This window comes from Panthera uncia, chromosome B4, assembly GCF_023721935.1.
Source record: "Panthera uncia isolate 11264 chromosome B4, Puncia_PCG_1.0, whole genome shotgun sequence".
Taxonomy (NCBI): Eukaryota; Metazoa; Chordata; class Mammalia; order Carnivora; family Felidae; genus Panthera; species Panthera uncia.
The window spans coordinates 93,771,213-93,791,620 of NC_064809.1; the positions used below are offsets into that span (position 1 = coordinate 93,771,213).

Below are 20,408 nucleotides of genomic sequence, written 5' to 3' on the forward strand. Positions count from 1 at the left end.
TTAAAACATAGCTGGATAGGGGGCGCCTGGGTGGCTCAGTCGATTAAGCATCCAACTTCAGCTCAGGTCATGATCTCGTGATTCGTGAGTTGTGAGCCCCTTGTTGGGCTCTGTGCTGATAGCTCAGAGCCTGGAGCCTGCTTCAGATTCTGTCTCCTTGTCTCACTGCCCCTCCCCTGCTTGCGCTCTGTCTCTCAAAAATAAAAACATTTAAAAAAATAGCTGGATAAATAAAGCTTATGAATAATTTGAACTGTGTATTGTTCATGTTCATACTATAAGAAGGTTTAGGAATAAATCTGGTAGCTTACTGCCCCTCGTAGAATCAGATAATCCTCATTTAATATCATACAGTGTTTAATAATTATTGGTATGAAGTATAAAAACCTCTCACTCCTTTTCTGTTGGCAAATGTGACATGGAATTTTGTTGTAATTCAGTGATGAAAGAATTTTGAGAGCCCACTTACCACAAAAGAAGAATTTCACAATGTATCTGTTTAAACAGTAACTTAGAGGGCTCACCTGTTTCTTTTTCATCCCAACCCAGCTGCCTTTCCGTCACCAACGCCCACCTCCAGATACTTACTGTCTTGACTTTTTACTGCATGGACTAGTTTTGATTTGAATTTTATATAAATGGAATCGTATAGTATGAACTCTTGTATCTGGTTTTTTGTTTTTTTGGCTTTACATTATGTTTGCATGATTCCCCTCTGTTCTTATATGTAGTTGTAGTTCATTTTATTCTTTGCTCTCTGGTGCTTTATGAATATTCCACAATTTATCCTTTTGTTATTGGTAGCCATTTACATTCTTTTATCCCCTATTGATTTTCATTCTATTTTTTATAGCAGTTCAGTGTTTATTCTCTCTTCTGTTTTATTACTAAATTCAAAATAATAACACTACTTCCCAGGATTGTGGTGAAGAATAATAAACACTTGGCATAGAGAAGGCATTTGACAAATGTTTGTTCCTTTTCCTTTACATAACACAGTCCTTCAAATATTTGGACGGTTTACCTGAAGTGAAGGTCTTCACTTCACTTCTCTAGGTCTTCATTTGTTTTTCATTTGGTCTAACTTCTAGGCATTCTCATCATCCTGAGTCCTTTTTCCTAGGTTTGTTTCAGTATATAAGTGTGTTTTCTACACTTGAACACTAGAATCTAGACATTGTTGAGCCAGTGTATACTTACATAGCTCTCTTTAAAATTCTCCCGTTATCATTCTACCAACAATGGCCAAGATTGCGTACACTTTTTAGCATTAGCATCCATGTCAATTCAGTGTTTCTTTTACATAGATTATAGTTAACAAAAATCTGAATCACTGTTTTATAAGTATCGCTCTTCTGTCAAGCTTTTCCCATCTTGTTGTTGTATAATTAAGTTATTTAAACTTAAGTGTAGGAACTTCAACTCATCATGTTTCTGAATCTTTATGTTTGATGATATCATCTCCTGGCTTTCTCATGTAAATTAAATAGTCCTTATCTAAACCACTTACAATGTGTTAACCAGTAATGGAGAACCCCATATTTGGCTAGCAAAGACTTTTTCCTCTCAATTTTAGTTAGTTCAGTGATTAGCATTCTTAGCTGTGGTTGCTTTGCTTGATAGTATTTTGCTTCTAGTCTGTCCTTAACATTTGTATGTTTATTAAATAGTTACTTTTAATAATAGTTACCATTTATTAAGTTCTAAGTACTGTTCTAAGAACTACACATTTATGATTTCAGTAAGTCTTCTGGCAATACTACAAGAAGGTATCATTGCCATTTCCATTTCACACATGAGAAGTGGGCTAAGAGCTTGATACTTCCAAAGTACATAGCCAGTTAGAGGTAGACCTGGGATTTTAACTTAGGTCTGTCTGCTACATCAAGAATAAGTGAACAAAGGTGCCTGGGTGACTCAGTTGGTTAAGTGTCTGATTTGAGCTTAGGTCAAGATCTCATGGTTTGTGAGTTTGAGCCCCGTGTTGGACTCTGGACTGACAGCTCAGAGCCTGGACCCTTCTTTGGATTCTGTGTCTCCCTCTCTCTGCCCCTCCCCCGCTCGTGTGCTGTCTGTCTCTCTCTCTCAAAAATAAACATGAGAAAATAATTTAAAAAATAAAAATAAAAAAAAAGAATAAGTGAACAAAATAGATATGGTCCTTGTCTTCCCAGAGCTTATGTGTAGGAAGAGAGAGAAAAACAAGCTATTACTATATATTACAATAAATGCTATGAAAGGGGAAGTACAGAGTGCTGTGGTAGCACAAAAGCAAACCTAACTAAATTTGGGGGGTGGGGTGGGGATGTTAAAGGAAGATTTCCCAGAGTGTTGGATTAACTAAATAAGCTAGATGAAGCTAGTGGGGTGGTGGTAAAAAGTGTGTTGCCTATCATGGGCTTTAATTTTCTCCTAACACTGTTAATTTTCCATTTGATCATTCACTGTGATGAATATGGCGGATATTAATAACTGCTAATTACTGAGTATATACTACATACTAGGCCTTTTACATGTATTGTATTTTCACATCAACTGTGCTAAGTTTGTTAGCTACATTTGTACAAAGTGATACTAAGAGGTTAGTAATGTTCCCCAATTATATAGTTATGAAGTGACCCAGGACAGGAAAACAAGTTTTATCAGGGTTAAAGCCTTTGAAGGCTTCCTTTGATTGATTAGGACACATACCATTGGGTCTCAGCAAAACAGGTTTCTAGCTCTTTATTGCTATTAGGCCATCTGCCCTTAGCAATGGGTATATCCTTTCCATGATCTTAATTCAAATGTGTTTTTATAAAAAATAAAAGTTTTTGCTTCTTAGCAGGGTGGCTTTTCACCTTCCTCTTCAATAGCTTCAGCCAATTTTTCCCCCTTATCTTTATAGTACTGTACTTTACTTGTTGGTAATCTTTCTTCAGGTGTTTCAAGTCTATTAGAAAGTTCCCTACATAGCTGTATAGTAATATTGAAACAGATACGAACCTCAAAGCCTTAATCCTTTAGATGTCTTGCTTTTTTTTAATGTTTTTATTTTTAAGAGAGAGACAGAGCATGAGCAGGGGAGGGGCAGAGAGAGAGGGAGACAGAATTTGAAGCAGGCTCCAGGCTCTGAGCTGTCAGCACAGAGCCTAATGCAGGGCTCGAACTCATGAACTGTGAGATCATGACCTGAGCCAAAGTTGGATGCTCAACCATTTGAGCCACCCAGGCTCCCCTAGATGTCTTGCTTTTAAAAGAACTGTAGGCACTAAAAAAATTTTGAGTTTTGGAAGGATGTCAGTCACCACAATGTGTTTTTTTTTGACTTAATCTGTGCTGTCACTCCCTATGAATACCGATTGTTCAAAGAACTAGTAGTAGACAAAAATTTTTTGTTTAAAAAAATAATTAGGTTATTAAGATAGCTATTTTAATGATAACCAGATTTATTAAAGTTAGGTAAGTTTAAAATGTTATTAGATAATATTAGATCATAGCAGTGTCTGAATAATTTCCCCCAAATATTCATTTGAGGCAGTACTCAAATTTTCTACTTTCTGTATCCTCATTTTTTAAGAACAGATGTTGATAATCCTGGTGGAATTTGAAAACAGAGGCATTAAAGATTGAGAAAAACAGCTCATAGGGTTTTAGGTAATTGGGACAAAAGTCTTCTTGATCGGAGACTCGTGGCAGTCTTGTGCCTCTGTTGGAACCACAGACCACTAGGTGGTGCTTTTTGCTTTCTTCATAGCATAAAACAACTTCTGGTGACTGTCCGCTATATTGGCTGTAATATTTAGCAAATTTAAATTTTTATTGACAAGTAGAATGTAGAAAATCAGAAATAATATGGTTTTCTTGCTAAGGTAAACAATCCCCAAAGAAGGAACAGTTCATTATAGAATTTGTTGATAATCACTGAGCTTTAGTATAATCTGTTTCCCTCTCCTGCTTTGGCTATGTTGTAAAATAGTGACTTGCAGCTGCCCACAATTGGGTGCTCAGTTTATTTGAGGTCCTCCATGTACAGAACCTCCGGGCTTCTACTTCTCAGTTGTAAGCATCTTTCATTGGGTGCTTATTGTGCTTTATCTGAAATCATCTAGATTCTCTAATGTCCCAAGAAAAGATGACCTTATTTACAAAAGTTTCTTTTTTTCCTCTATAAGTCAAAATAGAAGATATTTGTTTGAAGTATCCTTCCTTTAGTGTTGTCTGTCCAGCCAACTCACCTTAACCTCTATTCTGTATTTAAATAGGGAATCTGCATTTTGCAGTGTCTTCACTTTTATTCTGGTGGCTTTTTTAGCATAATTTCGGTTTCGTCCCATTGTTTAAGAAGAGTTAAACTTATTTTCAGTAATTTTAAATTCGCATGATATGCATATATTAAGCTCTCTCATGTTAAATAAACAGTGCAGTTTCCTCTCCAGTGGTGGTGAAATGCTTAAAGAGCCATAATACCAAATACCCTTAGGTTAGCCTAATACCTTTCATGAATAGTAAGATAGCCTTGCTTAATTATTGACTGTCTCTATGTTGACTGGGGACCATTTACACTTGGCTAAGAATCATAGGTTTCCAAGTGTATGTTGTCTCACTTATCTCCTAAATCAAAGAATAGTGCCCATCTCTTTGGAAAAGTTATTTTCTCTGCTTCAGGAGGGATTTGCATTGAGCCATTTGAAGGAGGTTGAGGCATTTACCTTGACAGTCATGATCTGCCCTTATATTATAGGGTTTAACTTTATAGTTTCAGGACATGTAGAAGTTTGATGGGAATTTGTATTATTTTTCCAGGTGATTAAAATGGCAATTGTGTATTTAGAATTGACTTAGTTCTGTTATAAAAATGAATCAATATTAAGAATTGGCATCTTTACTTTTTCAAACTAGGTAATAAAATAGACTTGGAAAAGGAGAGACATGTTTCCATTCAAGAAGCAGAATCGTAAGTGATCACCCTTTCTCCCTCCCTCCCGTCACTCCCTGGTAGAAGTCCTTTTCTTTGCACAGTGTATTTTACCATTTATGTAATACTGAAACCTCTTAATCTAAAATGAGCTATTGGAATCAGTGAAGCATATTTACATTGGTAATTTCTGGACTTTTGACATTTAAAGTTACTCCATTCTCACTTCTCTTTTTGATTTCAGTAAAAAATATAAAGAGTGATGCGAAAGAAAACTATCAGCAAATAGTGAATCACAAAAACTTGTATTTGGGTTCCAAATTAACTTAAACATTTCAAGTGTTGTTATTCTCATGTTCTTAATTAAAATTTGGTTCAGTGCATCTTAATTTCACTAAATGTGGGTTAATTAGTAATAAGTCACTAAAATTGCTACTTAAAACATGACAAAAACATGAAAAAATTTTTTGCATCAATCACTGACGTTACTCTTTTTTTTTTAAGGTATGCAGAATCTGTTGGAGCAAAACATTATCATACTTCAGCCAAACAGAACAAAGGAATTGAGGAACTCTTTCTTGATCTTTGTAAAAGTAGGTGTATTCAGACTTTGTATATTTTAGAAATAGCTCTTTTAAAAATATTGGTAATATTTTTTAAGTGATGTTTTACAGTCTCAATTAATGACCACACTGATGATTTATCACATCTGACAGCACTATTATTTACTTAATATTTTTTTCTTAAACTCATTATTTAAAGCTTAAATACCTATTTACCTCTATTTCAAGCACTAGTTAATGGATATGAAATCAGCAGATATGATATGTGCTAAATACACATTAAAATAAATACATAACTGTCAAAAATAAAAATAGAGGAGAGTATACAGATTAAAACAGATTTAAGAGATATAACAACCTGTTGCACTGGATGGACCTTATTTGGATCCTGATTCGACAAAGTAGTGAAAAAGGACATTTGTTAAACAATAGGGACTATATGAATACTCACTGGATATTTGATGATATTATTAAGGGGTGTCTGGCTAGCTCAGTTGGTAGAGCATGTGACTTTTGACCTCAAGGTTGTGAGTTGAAGCCTCACATTGAGTATGGGTGCCTGGGTGGTTCAATTGTTTAAGCATCTGACTCTTGGTTTCAGCTCAGTTCATGATCTCACGGTTCATGAGTTAAAACCTCACATTAGGCTCTGTGCTGCTAGTGCTCCCTCTCTCTCTGCCCCTTCCTCACGCTCTCTCAAATATAAAAAAAAAGAAAAATTAAAAGAAAGAAATTATTGAGGTTTTGCTTCAAGATGGTAACATCAGAAGATCTTGAACTTACCTTTTCTCATTGATACACTGAGTCTAAAGGTACATATGATACAATTTCCTCTTTAAAAAACATAAAGTCTTACTGAATGACAACTATACCTTGGACAAATAATAAGAAAATGACACTGAAGAAGGTAGAAGAGGCTGAAACACAATCTTGCCATAAACCACATCCCTGGTGTGATGACCCACAACTAAAAGGGAACTCAAAACCTATAGCTTCTCCGTAAGGAGTGAAGATTATGAACCCCACAGTGGGCATCTCAACTTTTAAGACATTAATGAGATGAGTCCCCCAAATATCTAACTTTGAAAATCAGCATGTCTCACATCCCAAGACCTACAATACTGAAAGTCTGAAAAACTGTTTTTTGGGTTTGTTTTTTTTGAGATAGAGAAGAGAAGGCTCAAGTGAGCAAGGGGCAGAGAGAATCCCGTGAGGGGCAAAGAGAGAGAAGGCGGGACTCAAGCTCACCCAATGCAGGGCTCAAGCTCACCCTGTGCGGGACTTGAACTCAGTGAAAAGTGAGATCATGACTTGAGCCAAAGTCGGCTGCTTAACCGACTGAGCCACTCGGGTGCCCTGAAAAACAGTTCTTAAAGGGCTGTGTGCTTGGACTCACCTGCCCCAGGGCCTAGGTCAGAGGCAGCTGATCACACTAACTTAAAGTGAGGGAGGCTTAGGGTACCTGGGTGGTTTAGTTAGTTAAACATCCAACTCTTGATTTCAGCTCAGGTCATGATCCCAGGGTCATGGGATCAAGCCCTGTGTCAGGCTTAGCACTGAGTGTGGAGCCTGCTTGAGATTCTCTCTCTCTCTCTCTCTCTCTCTCTCTCTCTCTCTCTCTCTGCCCCCTTCTCTGTTTATGCTCTAGTTCTCTCAAATAAAAAAAAAATGTTTTAAAGTGAAGGAGATTCACCTGCTTAAAAGTGTCAGCCCGCAGGGCAGGCATCTAATCTAACACACACATCTAGGAGCCTGCTGGTGGAATACTCTCCTGGGACGGAGGCTGGCGGGTGTCATCTTCATGCTTTTCCTTTGCTGCATTCCCACTTTGCTGTGCTCCAGAGTACCAGTATCTCTGGTAGGAGAGCTTTTGCACACATTTGGTGCCCCAATTTTTGCACCTGCCACCCAGGAAACACCTCTTAATCACCTGGCCTAAAGGCCAGGGGAGCTTATATTCTTAGTCCTATTGGACTATAATAATTGGTGTTACTCAAAAAGGAGCTCATACCCCTGTCTGGCACCCCAATTTTTGTAACTGTTGCCAGGGGACCCTTCTATATTACCTGGCTCTGGTGGCCAGTGGGGCCTATGTCTGTGGGCCCCACAGGACTGTAATCAACAGAGAAAGAGCTCTTAAACAGCCACCACCCACAGGACACAGCAAGAAGCAACAGATCCACAAGCTCAATTTTTTCGTGAAGGAGGCCCATTCGCTAATTGTCATGACTGTGGCCTGAGGGGCAGGTTTTAGGTTTGGCACACATTTAGTGGCCTGTGGAACTGCATTCAAGGAATGTAGGCTGTGGGCACCATCTTTGTGCTCTTCTTCTACCTTGTTCTGGCTTGCTAGTATAACCTAGGAAAGAGCTTATACATTTGTCTAGAGCCCTAATTTTAGTGACTACTGCCCAGGGGACACTTCCAGATCACCTGGCCCTGGTAGCCAGTGGGGCTTCTGCTTGCAGTCCCAGAGGACTGTATATCTGCATACTTTTAAAAGCTGATACCTAAAGATCGGGCTTCCGGTCAGCCTGAATCTAGGTGCTGAGATCCTCCCATTTGGGACACTGATACATCTTGGCACATCCTCAACTACTGGGAGCTATTAAAAATACAATAGGCTGCTTGGAGAAGCAGCCTGTTCCATTTACTATGCAGAAAGCAACATGGAGAGTCACACAAAATGAAGAAACAGGAATATGTTCCAAATGAAAGAACAAGATAAAACCTCAGGAAAAAACCTGAATAAGACAGAGATAAGTAATTTACCTTACAAAGAATTCAGAGTAATGGTTATAAAGATCCTCACAATTTCAACAGGAGATGGAAGATACAACAAATAGAAGTCAGAGCTGAAGAAAACAGTAAATGAACTGAAAAATACACCAAAGGTATTCAACATCAGCCTAGATGAAGCAGAAGAAATGATCAGTCAACTCAAAGACAAGGCAGTGACACCCAGTCAGAGCAGCAAAAAGAAAAAACGTGAAAAAAGGTGAAGATAGTTTAAGGCATTTATGGAACAATATCAAGCAGTCTAACATTCGCATTCTAGGGATCCCAGAAGAAGAGAGAGAGAGAGAAGGGGGGCAGAAATCTTATTTGAGGAAATAATGGCTAAAAACTTCCCAACCTGGGTAAGGAAACAGACATCCAAGTGCAGGAAGCCCAGAGAGTTCCAAATAAGAGAAACCTAAAGTGATCCACACTGAAGATACATTCTAATTAAAATGTCAAAAGACAAGGAGAGACTATTAAAAGGGGCAAGACAAAAACAACTTGTTACATACAGGGCAATCCCCATAAGATTATCAGCAGACCTTTCAGCAGCAGTTTCACAGGGCAGAAGGAGTGGCATGATATGTTCAAAGTACTGTAAGTAAAAAACCTTCCAACCAAAAATTCTCTACCTGGCAAAAGTATCATTCAGAAGTGAAGGAGAGATAAAGGATTTTCCAGACAAGCAAAAGCTAACGTTCATCACCACCAAACTTGCCTTAAAGATATGTTGAAGGGACTTCTTATATCTGAAAAGGAAGGGTGCTAATTAGTAGCAGGAATACACATAAGAGATAAAATCTCATTGGAAGGTGAATAGTAAAGGTAGTATATTAACTGATTATAAAGTTAGTGTGAAAGTTAGAAGACAAAAGTAGTAAAGATAACCATAATTGTGATAATTAGTTGAGGTATACGTAAGATGAAAAGATGTAAAACATGACATCAGAAACATAGGGGAGTAATAATGTTGAGCATTACAGTAGGATCGAGTTTAAGATGTTATCAACTTAACAGGGTGCCTGGGTGCTCAGTTGGTTAAGTGTCTGACTTTGGCTCAGATCATGATCTCACAGTTCATGAGTTCGAGCCCCGCGTAAGGCTCTGTGCTGATAGCGCAGAGCCTGGAGCCTGCTTTGTATTCTTTGTCTCCCTCTCTCTCTGCCTCTTCCTGCTCATGCTGTCTCTTCCTCTCTCAAAAATAAATAAACATTAAAAAAATTTTTTTAAGATGTTATCAACTTAAAATAGACTATTATAGACACAAGCTGTTATATGTAAGCCTCTTTGTAACCACAAAACAAAAACCTATAGTAAATATACAAAAGATAAAGACAAAGGAATATAAGCATACCACTGAAGTATGTCATCAAACCTCAAAGGAAAGAGCAAGAGAAGAAGAAAGAAACAAAGAGGAATTACAAAAACAGCTAAAAAATAGAATGGCAGTAAACATACCTATAACTACTTTAAATGTAAATGGACTAGGTTCTCAAGTCAAAAGACATAGAATGGCTTGAGTGGATTAAAAAAAACAAGACCAGGGTGCCTGGGTGGCTCAGTTGGTTAAGCATTGACTCGATTCAGCTCAGGTCATGATCTCATGGTTCACGGGATCAAGGCATGGGTTAGGCTCTGCACTGAAAGTGCGGCACCTGCTTGAGATTCTCTCTCTACCTCTCTCTTTGCCCCTCCCCCACTCACACGTGTGGGCACACACTCTCTCAAATAAACTTAAAAAAAAAAAAGGTCTTAAAAAAAAAAAAACAGACCCATGTATATGCTGCCTATAAGAGACTCGGTTTATTTATTTATTTTTACTTATTTTTAATTTAAATCCAAGTTAACATACAGTGTAATAATTTCAGGAGTAGAAATTCATGATTCATCACTTACATATAACGCCTAGTGCTTATCACAACAAGTGCTGTCTTTAATGACTCTCACCCATTTAGCCTATCCCCCCATCCACCATCCCTCCAAACCTCAGTTCTCTATATTTAAGAGTTTCTTACGGTTTGCCTCCCTCTCTGTTTTTATCTTACTTTTCCCTCCCTTCCCCTATGATCATCTGTTGAGTTTCTCAAATTCCACATTTGAGTGGAATATGATACTGCTTTTCTCTGATTGACTTATTTCACTTAGCATAATACACTCTTCCATTCACATTGTTGCAAATGGCAAGATTTCATTCTTTTTGATCAGTATTCCATTGTGTGTGTGTGTGTGTGTGTGTGTGTGTGTACACCACATCTTCTTTATCCATTCATCAGTTGATGGACATTTGGGCTCTTTCCATGATTTGACTGCGGTCGATAGTGCTGCTATAAACATTGGGGTGCCTGTGGCCCTTCGAATCAGTATTTTTGGAACCTTTGGATAAATACCTAGTAGTGCAATTGCTGGGTCATAGGGTAGTTCTATTTTTAATGTTTTGAGGAATCTCCATACTGTTTTCCAGAATGGCTGCACCAGTTTGCATTCCCACCAGCAGTGCAAAAGGGTTCCCTTTTCTCTGCATCCTCACCAACATCTGTTGTTGCCTGAGTTGTTAATTTTAGCCATTCTGACAGGTGTGAGGTGGTATGTCAATGTGGTTTTGATTTGTATTTCCCTGATGATGAGTGATGTTGAGCATTTTTTCATGTGTCTGTTAGTCATCTGGATGTCTTCTTTGGAAAGTGTCTAGTCATGTCTTTTGTCTATTTCTTCACTGGATTATTTATTTTTGGGTATTGACTTTGAGGAGTTCATTACAGATTTTGTATACTAACCCTTTATCCAGTATGCCATTTGCAAATATCTTCTCCCATTCTGTCATTTGCCTTTTAGTTTTGCTGATTGTTTCCTTCACTGCATGAAGGCTTTTTATCTTGATAAGGTCCTAATAGTTCATTTTTGCTTTTGTTTCCTTCCCGTGCCTGTGGGTGACATGTCAAGTAAGAAGTTGGTGCGGCTGAGGTCAAGAGGTTGTTGCCTATTTTCTCCTCTAGGACTTTGATGACTTCCTATCTTACATTTGTTTAGGTCTTTCATCCATTTTGAGTTTATTTTTGTGTATGGTGTAAGAAAGTGGTCCAGGTTCATTCTGCATGTCACACTGTCCAGTTTTCCCAACACCATTTGCTGATGAGACTGTCTTTTTCCCATTGGATATCCTTTCCTGCTTTGTTGCAGATCAGTTAGCCATATATTTGTGGGCCCATTTCTGGGTTCTCTATTCTGTTCCATTGATCTAATGTGTCTGCTTTTTTGCCAGTACCATACTGTCTTGATGATTACAGCTTTGTAATGTAGCTTGAAGTCCGGAATTGTGATGCCTTCAGCTTTGGTTTTCTTTTTTCAACATTCCTTTGGCTATTCAAGGTCTTTTCTGGTTCAATATGAATTTTAGGACTGTTTGTTCTAGTTCTGTGAAGAATGCTGGTATTATTTTGATAGGGATTGCATTGAATGTGTAGATTGCTTTGGTAGTATGGGTAATATTTTAACAATATTTTTTTTTTCCCAATCCATCAGTGTGGAATGTTTTTCCATTTCTTTGTGTCTTCTTCAATTTCTTTCATAAGCTTTCTATACTTTTCAGTGTGTAGATCTTTTACCACTTTGGTTAGGGTTATTCCTAGGTATTTTATGGTTTTTGGCGCAACTGTAAATGGAACAGATTCCTTGATTTCTCTTTCTGCTGCTTCATTATGGGTGTATGGAAATGTAACCAATTTCTGTATTTTATATCCTGCAACTTTGCTGAATTCATGTATCAGTTCTAGCAGTTTTTTGTGTGGAGTCTTTTGGGTTTTCCACATAGAGTATCATATCATCTGTAAAGAGTGAAAGTTTGACTTCTTCCTTGCCAGTTTGGATGTCTTTTATTTCTTTTTGTTGTCTGATTGCTGTGGCTAGGACTTCCAACACTATGTTGAACAACAGCAGTGAGAGTGGACATCCCTGTCGTGTCCCTGACCTTAGGGGGAAAGCTCTCAGTTTCTCCCCATTGAGGATGATGTTAACTGTGGGTCTTTTGTATATGGCCTTTATGATGTTGAGGAATGTTCCTTCCATTCCTACTTTCTTGAGGGTTTTATCAAGAAAGGATACTGTATTTTGTCAAATGCTTTTTCTGCGTCTATTGAGAGGATCATTGTGGTTCTTATCCTTTTTTTTTCTTAATGTGGTGTATCACATTGATTAATTTGTAGATATTGAACCAGCTCTGCATCCCAGGAATAAATCCCTCTTGATTATGGTGAATAATTGTTTTCATGTATTGTTGGATCCGGTTTGTTAGCATCAGTTTAGATGTAAGGATACACACAGACTGAAAGTGAAGGGATGAAAAAAGACATTCCATGTAAACGGAAACCAAAAGAAAGTTGAAGTAGCTATTCATATATCAGACAAAATAGAATTTAAAACAGAGACTGTAATAAGAGACAGTGGCATTGCGTAAATGATAAAGGGATCATTCCAACAAGAAGATAAGACATTTGTAATATTTGTGCACCCAACACAGGAGCACCTAAATATATAAAGCAAATATCAACAGACCTAAAGAAAGAAATAGCAATAAAAATAATGGTGGGGGACTTTAATTCCCCATTTACATCAATGGATACATATGCAGACAGAAAAGCAGTAAGGAAACATTGGCCTTAAATGACATGTTAAATCAGATGTACTTAACAGGTTTTTAGAGGACATTCTATCCAAAAGCAACACAATGCACATTTTTCCCAAGTTCACCTGGAACACTTTCCAAGATTGTATATCATGCCACAAAACAAGTCTTAATAAATTCAAGAGGACTGAAATATCAAGCATCTTTTCCAACCACAATGGTATAAAATTAGAAATTAGCTACACAAAGAAAACTGAAAATTTCACAAATATGTGGAGAATAAACAGCATGCTAATGAACAGCCAGCAAGTCAAAGAAGAAATCAAGAGAAATAAAAATATACTTTTAGATAAACAAAAATGTAAATGTAACATACCAAACTTTATAAGATGTAGGAAAAGCAGTTCTAAGAGGGAAGTTTATAGCGATACCTAACTCAGGAATCAAAAAGAGTCTCATATAGGGATGCCTGGCTGTCTCCGTTGGAAGAGCATGTGACTCAATCTCAGCGTTGTGAGTTTGAGCCCCATGTTGGGAGTAGATATTACAAAAAATAAATAAATAAAACTTTAAAAAAATCACAAAGAAACAACATGACTTTATATATCAAGGAACTAGAAAAAGAAGAACAAAGCCCAAAATTAGGGGGAGAAAGGGAACAACAAAAATTGGAGTAGAAATAAATGAAGCAGAGACCAAAAAAAAAAAAAAAAGAAAAAAGATCAGTGAAACTAAGAGCTAGTTCTTTAAAGATAAAATTTTAAAAACTTCAGTTAGACTCACCAAAAACAAAGAGTACTCAAATAAATAAAAATGAAAGTGGATGGGTGCCTGGGTGGCTCAGTTGATTAAGTGTCCAGCTCTTGATTTTAGTTCAGATCATGATACACAGTTCGTGAGTTTGAGACCCATGTAGGGCTCTGTGCTGACAGCACGGAGACTGCTTGGGATTCTTTGTCTCTCTCTCCTCTCTCTCTGCCCCTGCTCCAGTCACACTTTCTCTCTCCAAACAAATAGACATTAAAGGAGAAGAACCAGCATTTCCCAGATGGATTGGATGTCGAACCCCTTGTTTAAGGAAGGAGGGGAGGGAGGGAGGAAGGGGAGGGAGGGAAGAAGGAAGGAAGGGGAGGAAAGGAGGCAGTGAGGGAGGAGGGGAGGAAGGAAGGAAGGAAGGAAGGAGAGGGAGGGAGGAAGATGTGAAAGCAGACGCTTTACAACTGATACCACAGAAATACAAAGGATCACGAGACACTACTGTGAACAATTATATGCCAATAAATTGGACAACCTAGAAGACATCAACAAATTCCTAGAAATATATAACCTACCAATAATGAATCATGATGAAATATAAATTCTGAACAGACTGATTACTAGTAAGGAGATTGAATCAGTAATCAAAAACCTCCCAACAAACAGAAATCCAGGACCAGATGGCTTCACTGGTGAATTCTACTAAACATTCAAAGAATGTTCTACTAAACAATCAAAGAATACCAGTCCTTCTCAAATTCTTCCAAAAAGTAGAAAAGAAGGAAACTCCAAACTCCTTTTGCAAAGCAAGCATTACCCTGACACCAAAGCCAGACAGGGACACCACAAGAAAAGAAAATTACAGGCCAGTATCCTTGATGAACATAAATGCAAAAACCCTCAACAAAATATTAGTAAACTGAATTCAGCAATACACTGGAAAGATCATAACACCATGATCAAATGGGATTTATTCCAGGGATGCAAGGATGGTTCAACATCCATAACTTAGTCATTGTGCTACACCATGTTAACAAAATGAAGGATAAAATCATATGATCATTTCAGTAGATGCAGGAGAAGTATTTGACAAAATTCAGCATCCATTTATGATTAAAAAAAAAAAAAAAAAAAAAACTTCTTAACCAAGTGGGTATAGAGGGAATGTACCTTAACATAATAAAGGCCATATGCAGCAAACCCACAACTAGCATCATACTCAATGGAGAAAAACTGAAAGCATTTCCTTTAAGATCAGGAACAAGACAAGGGATGCTCACTTTTGCCACTTTTATTCAACATAGTATTGTAAGTCCTAGTCAGAGCAGTTAGGCAAAGAAAAAGAAACAAAAGGCATATGGTTAGAAAGGAAGAAGTAAAACTGTCAGTATTTGCAGATGATATTATATATAGAAAACCCTTAAAGACTCCCATCAAAAAACTGTTAGAACTAATAAGCAAATATAGTTCATTGTAGGATATAAGAAATCAATAAGCAAAAATCAGTTGTGTTTCTAGACACTAATAATGCACTATCAGAAAGAGAAATTAAGAAAACAATCCCATTTGCAGTTACATCAGAAATGATAAAATACAGGCGCCTGGGTGGCTCAGTCAGTTAAGTGTCTGACCTCAGCTCAGGTGATCTCACGGTTTCTGAGTTTGAGCCCTGCATCGGGCTCTGTGCTGACAGCTCAGAGCCTGGAGCCTATTTTGTATTCTGTGTGTCCCTCTCTCTCTGCCTCTCCCCAACTTGCGTTCTATCTCTGTCTCTCTCTCTCAAAAATGAACATTAAAAGAATGATAAAATGCATAGGAATGAATTTCATGAAAATGAGGTGAAAGACTTATATGTTGAAAACTATAAAACATTAAAGAAAGAAATTGAAGACAAATAAATGGAAAGATATTCCATGCTCATAGGCTAGAAGAATTAATATTATTAAATGCCATACTAGTCAAAGCAGATTCAGTGCAGTCCTTATCAAAATTACAATGGTGGGGCACCTAGATAGCTCAGTCGACTTCAGCTCAGGTCATGATCTCCCAGCTTGTGAGTTTAAGCCCTGCATTAGGCTCTCTGCTGTCAGCACAGAGCCCACTTCAGATCCTCTCTCCCCTTCTCTCTCTGCCCCTCCCCCCACTTGCACCCTTTCAAAAATAAATAAACATTTAAAAAAATTACAATGGCATTTTTCGTAGAAGGAGAATACCCAACCCTAAAATTTGTATAGAACCATAAAGGACCCTGAATAGCCAAAGAAATCTTGAGATGAGGAACAAAGCTAGAGGATCACACTCCCTGATTTTCAACTATATTACAGAGCTATAGTAAAACAGCTATAGTAAAACAGTGACATAAAAACACACACAGATCAATGGGACATAATGCAGAGCCCAGAAATAAACTCATTCATATATGGTCAATTAGCTTACGACAAAGGAGCCAAGAATATATAGCTAGGAAAGGACTGTCTCTTCAATAAATGGTGTTGGGGAAATTGGACAGTCCCATATAAATGAATGAACCTGGACCACTATTCTACACCATAGACAAAAATTAATTTAAATGAATTTAAGAGTTAAGCCTAAGACCTGAAACTCCTAGAAGAAAACATAGGCAGTAAGCTCCTTGACATAGGTCTTAGCAATGATTTTTTTTAATCTGACAGCAAGAGCAAATGCAACAAGAGCAAAAAGAGACATTAGACTACATCAAACTAAAAGGCTTCTGTCCAGCAAAGAAAACCATCAGCAAAATAAAAAGGCAACCTACCAAATGGGAGCAAGTGTTTGCAAATCATGTCTCATAAGGGGCTAATGTCCAAAATATATAAAGAACTCCTGCAACTCAATAGATTAAAAAGAAAACCTTACAGAGAATCCAATTAAAAAATTGGTCAAAGGTCTGAATAAACATTTTTCCAAAGAAGACACAGAGTTGGCCAATAGGTACATGAAGAGATGTTCTGTATCATTAATTATCAGGGAAATACAAACCAAAACTTATGAGATGAGATAATACTTCATACCTATTAGAATGAATGGCTAGAAACAAGTGTTAGCGAGGATGTGAAGAAAAGAGAACGCTTGTGCACTATTGGTGGAATGTAAATGTGTCCAGCCACTAGGGAAAACAGTATGGAATTCTTAAAAAAATTACAAATAGAACTATGACATGATTCAGCAGTTCTACTCCTGGATAGTAAGTGAAAGAAAACAGAAACATTAACATTGGAAGATAAACCTTATTCGTTGCAGCATTATTTACAATAGCCAAGATATGGAAACAACTTAAGTTTCCATCAATGGGTGAATGAATAAAGAAAACGTGCTGTATATATAGAGAGAGAGTGGAATGTTATTTAGCCATAAAAAAGAATGAACATCTTGTCATTTGTGACAACATGGATGGACTTTGAGGGCATTATCCTAGTGAAATAAGTCAGAGAAAGATAAATAACATGATCTCTCCTGTATGTAGAATCTAAAAGTAAATAACAAAATCAATCTCATAGATACAGAAAACAGAGAGGCAGGGGTTTGGGGTGGGGGGGAGAAATGGGTGAAGTGTTTTGTTTGTTTTTAGTATGTAAATTGAATTATTCTTTATTTTTAAAATTATAAAAATTTTAAGTTGTGATTATAGTTATTGTGATTCTGCTTTTTTAAAAAGTTCTTTTTATTTATTTTATTTATTTTTTAAAGAATATTAACTTAAAAAAATTTTTTTAATGTTTATTTATTTTTGAGAGAGACAGAGACAGAATGCCAGTGGGTAAGGGGCAGAGAGAGAGGGAGACACAGAATCCGAAGCAGGCTCCAGGCTCTGAGCTGTCAGAACAGAGCCCGACGCGGGGCTCGAACTCACGAGCTGTGAGGTCATGACCTGAGCTGAAGTCGGACACTCAACCGACTAAGCCACCCAGGCACCCCTAAAAAAGTTCTTTTTAAAAAAGAGTTCTTATTTTTTAGAGACCTTATTAAAATAATTTATAAATAAAATTATGTGTCTAGAATTTGATTCAAGATAGTGGTAGGGGGCCACCTGGGTGGCTCAGTCAGTTAAGCATTCGATTTCGGCTCAGGTCATGATCTTAACTGCTGTAAATTCAAGCCCTGCGTCGGGCTCTGTGCTGACAAGCTCAGAGCCTGAAGCCTGCTTCAGATTCTGGGTCTCCCTCTCTCTGGCCCTCCCAGCTCGTGCTCTGTCTCATTCTGTCTCTCAAAAAAAAAAATGTTAAAAAAAAAAAAAAAGATAGTGTTAGGGATGCTTGCTGAATATAGATGAAATTGTATGATGGACATAAGGATTTTCATTATGCTGTTTTTTCTCTTTTTATATATGTTCGAAGTTTTTCAGATTAAAAAGTTTTTTAAAAGAGAGAAGGGAAAATGTTTATCACCAATAGAATGTATACCATAGTTAGGAAAACCCTAGTCTGTGGAATATTGGATTGAAATGATTTTGTCAAATTATATTCCTTAATTTATGGACCACACACTCTTGAGAATTTGATGAAACTATGGTTTTTGTCTCTAGAAAAATGGATATAAACACAAACTTTGGAGTAAATTTCAGTTTTACAAAAAACTGAAGGTCATTCATAATTCTTGTAGAGCTTTAATTCTCTAATGAGGTCTCCTGACCAACAGCATCAGTATCACTTGAGATTTTTTAGAAATGAAGATTCTTCTGCCCTACTAAACCAACTGACTCAAAATCTCTGGAGGTGGTACCTAAAATCTATGTTTTAACAATTTTTCCATATGATTGTGATGCACACTGAAATTTGAGAGTTTATTTGTATTCTTGCTGCTTGTGTATACATATCAATCGCTTGGGGATCTTGTTAAAATATGTATTTGATAGAGTCGGTTTGGTGTGGGCCTGAGCTTTTCATTTGTAACAGGCACCCGTGTGGCGATGATGCTGGTCCTCAGACCATACTGTGAGTACCACGGTTCTAGCTCTATAGCTTAGAAGTGTTATAAATCTCATATATCTTCCTAGAAAAAAATTTGAGTATTTCTGATATGCTTGTTTAAAAACTATTGAACATACAGAAATACTAATATATTTTACACATTTTTGTAAAACAAAAAATAGAGATTTTGAAAGGTTGAAGAAAAATAAGTAGAAGTTAGAATTTGTAATGTTTTCTAATTTCATCTCATTGGATTTTCCTGTACAACTAAATTTGGAAACCATTGTTCTAAGGACTCCCTCTTTTCTTTCTTCGTTTTTCCCGCTACGTATTTTGTGAATATTTACTTCTAATCTGTGCCTTATATTTTCTTTTTTTTTTTTTTAAAGATTTAAAAAAAAAATTTTTTTTTTAACGTTTATTTATTTTTGAGACAGAGGGAGACAAAGCATGAACGGGGGAGGGCCAGAGAGAGAATCTGAAACAGGCTCCAGGCTCTGAGCTGTCAGCACAGAGCCTGACGTGGGGCTCGAACTCACGGACCGCGAGACCATGACCCGAGCCGAAGTCGGATGCCCAACCGACTGAGCCACCCAGGCGCCCCTGTGCCTTATATTTTCATTTTTTAACTGTGTCTTCAGAGCAGAAGTTCTAAATTTTAATAAGGTCTTATTTGTCATTTTTTCTTTATGATTTGTGGTTTTTGTGTCTTATATGAGAAATCTTTGCCCAAATCAGAATCACAAAGATTTTTTTCCTACAGAGATTTCCTCCTATGTTTTTTTTTCTAGATATTTCTGGATAACTGTGCACACCTTATGTTTTACATCTAGGTTCATAATTCATTTTTTAATTTTTGAATATGGTCAGAGGTACAGATAGATCAAGGTTTATTTTTTATATGTAAATGTTCAGTTCTAATACTGTTTCTTGAAAAGATTATTCTTTCTTCATTGAATAATCTTGGCACGTACATCAAAAATCAAGTGACCAGGGGCGCCTGGGTGGCTCAGTCAGTTAAGTTTCTGACTTTGGCTCAGGTCATGATCTAATGGTTCATGACTTTGAGCCTCACTCACATCAGGCTCTGTGCTGACAGCTCAGAGCCTGGAGCCTGCTTTGGATTCTGTGTCTGCCTCTCTCTCTGCCCCACCACCCCTCTTGTGCTCTGTCTCTCTCGGTCTCTCAAAAATGAATAAATGTTAAAAAAATTTTTTTTTACTAAAAAAAAAAAAAAAAATCAAGTGAGTATATATGTGGGGGTCTATTTCCAGACTCTGCTCCATGATCTTTAGAGCTCTCCTTTCACCAATATCTCACTCTCCATTGGGGTAACTATGTACTATATCTTTAAGTTAGATAGTATGAGTGTTCCAGCTCTGTTCTTCCTCCCTCATCTTAAACTCTTTCATTCTTTCAAATATTATTTGCATAAAAGTATTACATTATTTGTTGACGAGTAAATCTTGTTCCCTAAATATCAGTTGTACTTAGAATAATATGAACTATTTTTTTTAATTAATTTTTTCTTTTAGTTTTTTTTTTTTTTTTTCTTTGAGATAGAGAGGGTGTGATGAGGGAGGGGCAGAGAGAGAGGGAGAGAGAGAGAATCCCAAGCAGGCTCTGCATTGTCAGCATAGAGCCCGATGCGGGGCTCAAACTCATGAACCATGATGAGATCATGACCTGAGCTGAAGCAGGTGCTAAACTGATTGAGTCACCCAGGCACCCCAGAATAATACAAACTTTGACATATCGCCAAGTATATTAGAAAATCTTGAGGGTATTACTTGTATACAGACATTTGTTCAAAGTAAAAACTTTTTTCTCTCTCTTGATGTCACTGTGGCCATTATGCAACTGGA

General features: G+C 37.2%; 1 protein-coding gene across 2 annotated transcripts in view; it reads left to right on the forward strand.

Moving 5' to 3' along the window:
• The window catches only part of RAB21 (RAB21, member RAS oncogene family), a 99,730-nt gene that overhangs the window by 18,687 nt on the left and 60,635 nt on the right, over nucleotides 1-20,408 (forward strand). For both annotated transcript variants that reach the window (XR_007456736.1, XM_049625981.1), the window contains exons 5-6: nucleotides 4,882-4,936; nucleotides 5,402-5,490. Coding sequence is in view for 1 of the 2 variants with exons in the window: in XM_049625981.1 (XP_049481938.1) it covers nucleotides 4,882-4,936; nucleotides 5,402-5,490 (144 nt within the window). In the remaining variant the exon portion in view is untranslated. The remainder of the gene's footprint in view (nucleotides 1-4,881; nucleotides 4,937-5,401; nucleotides 5,491-20,408) is intronic.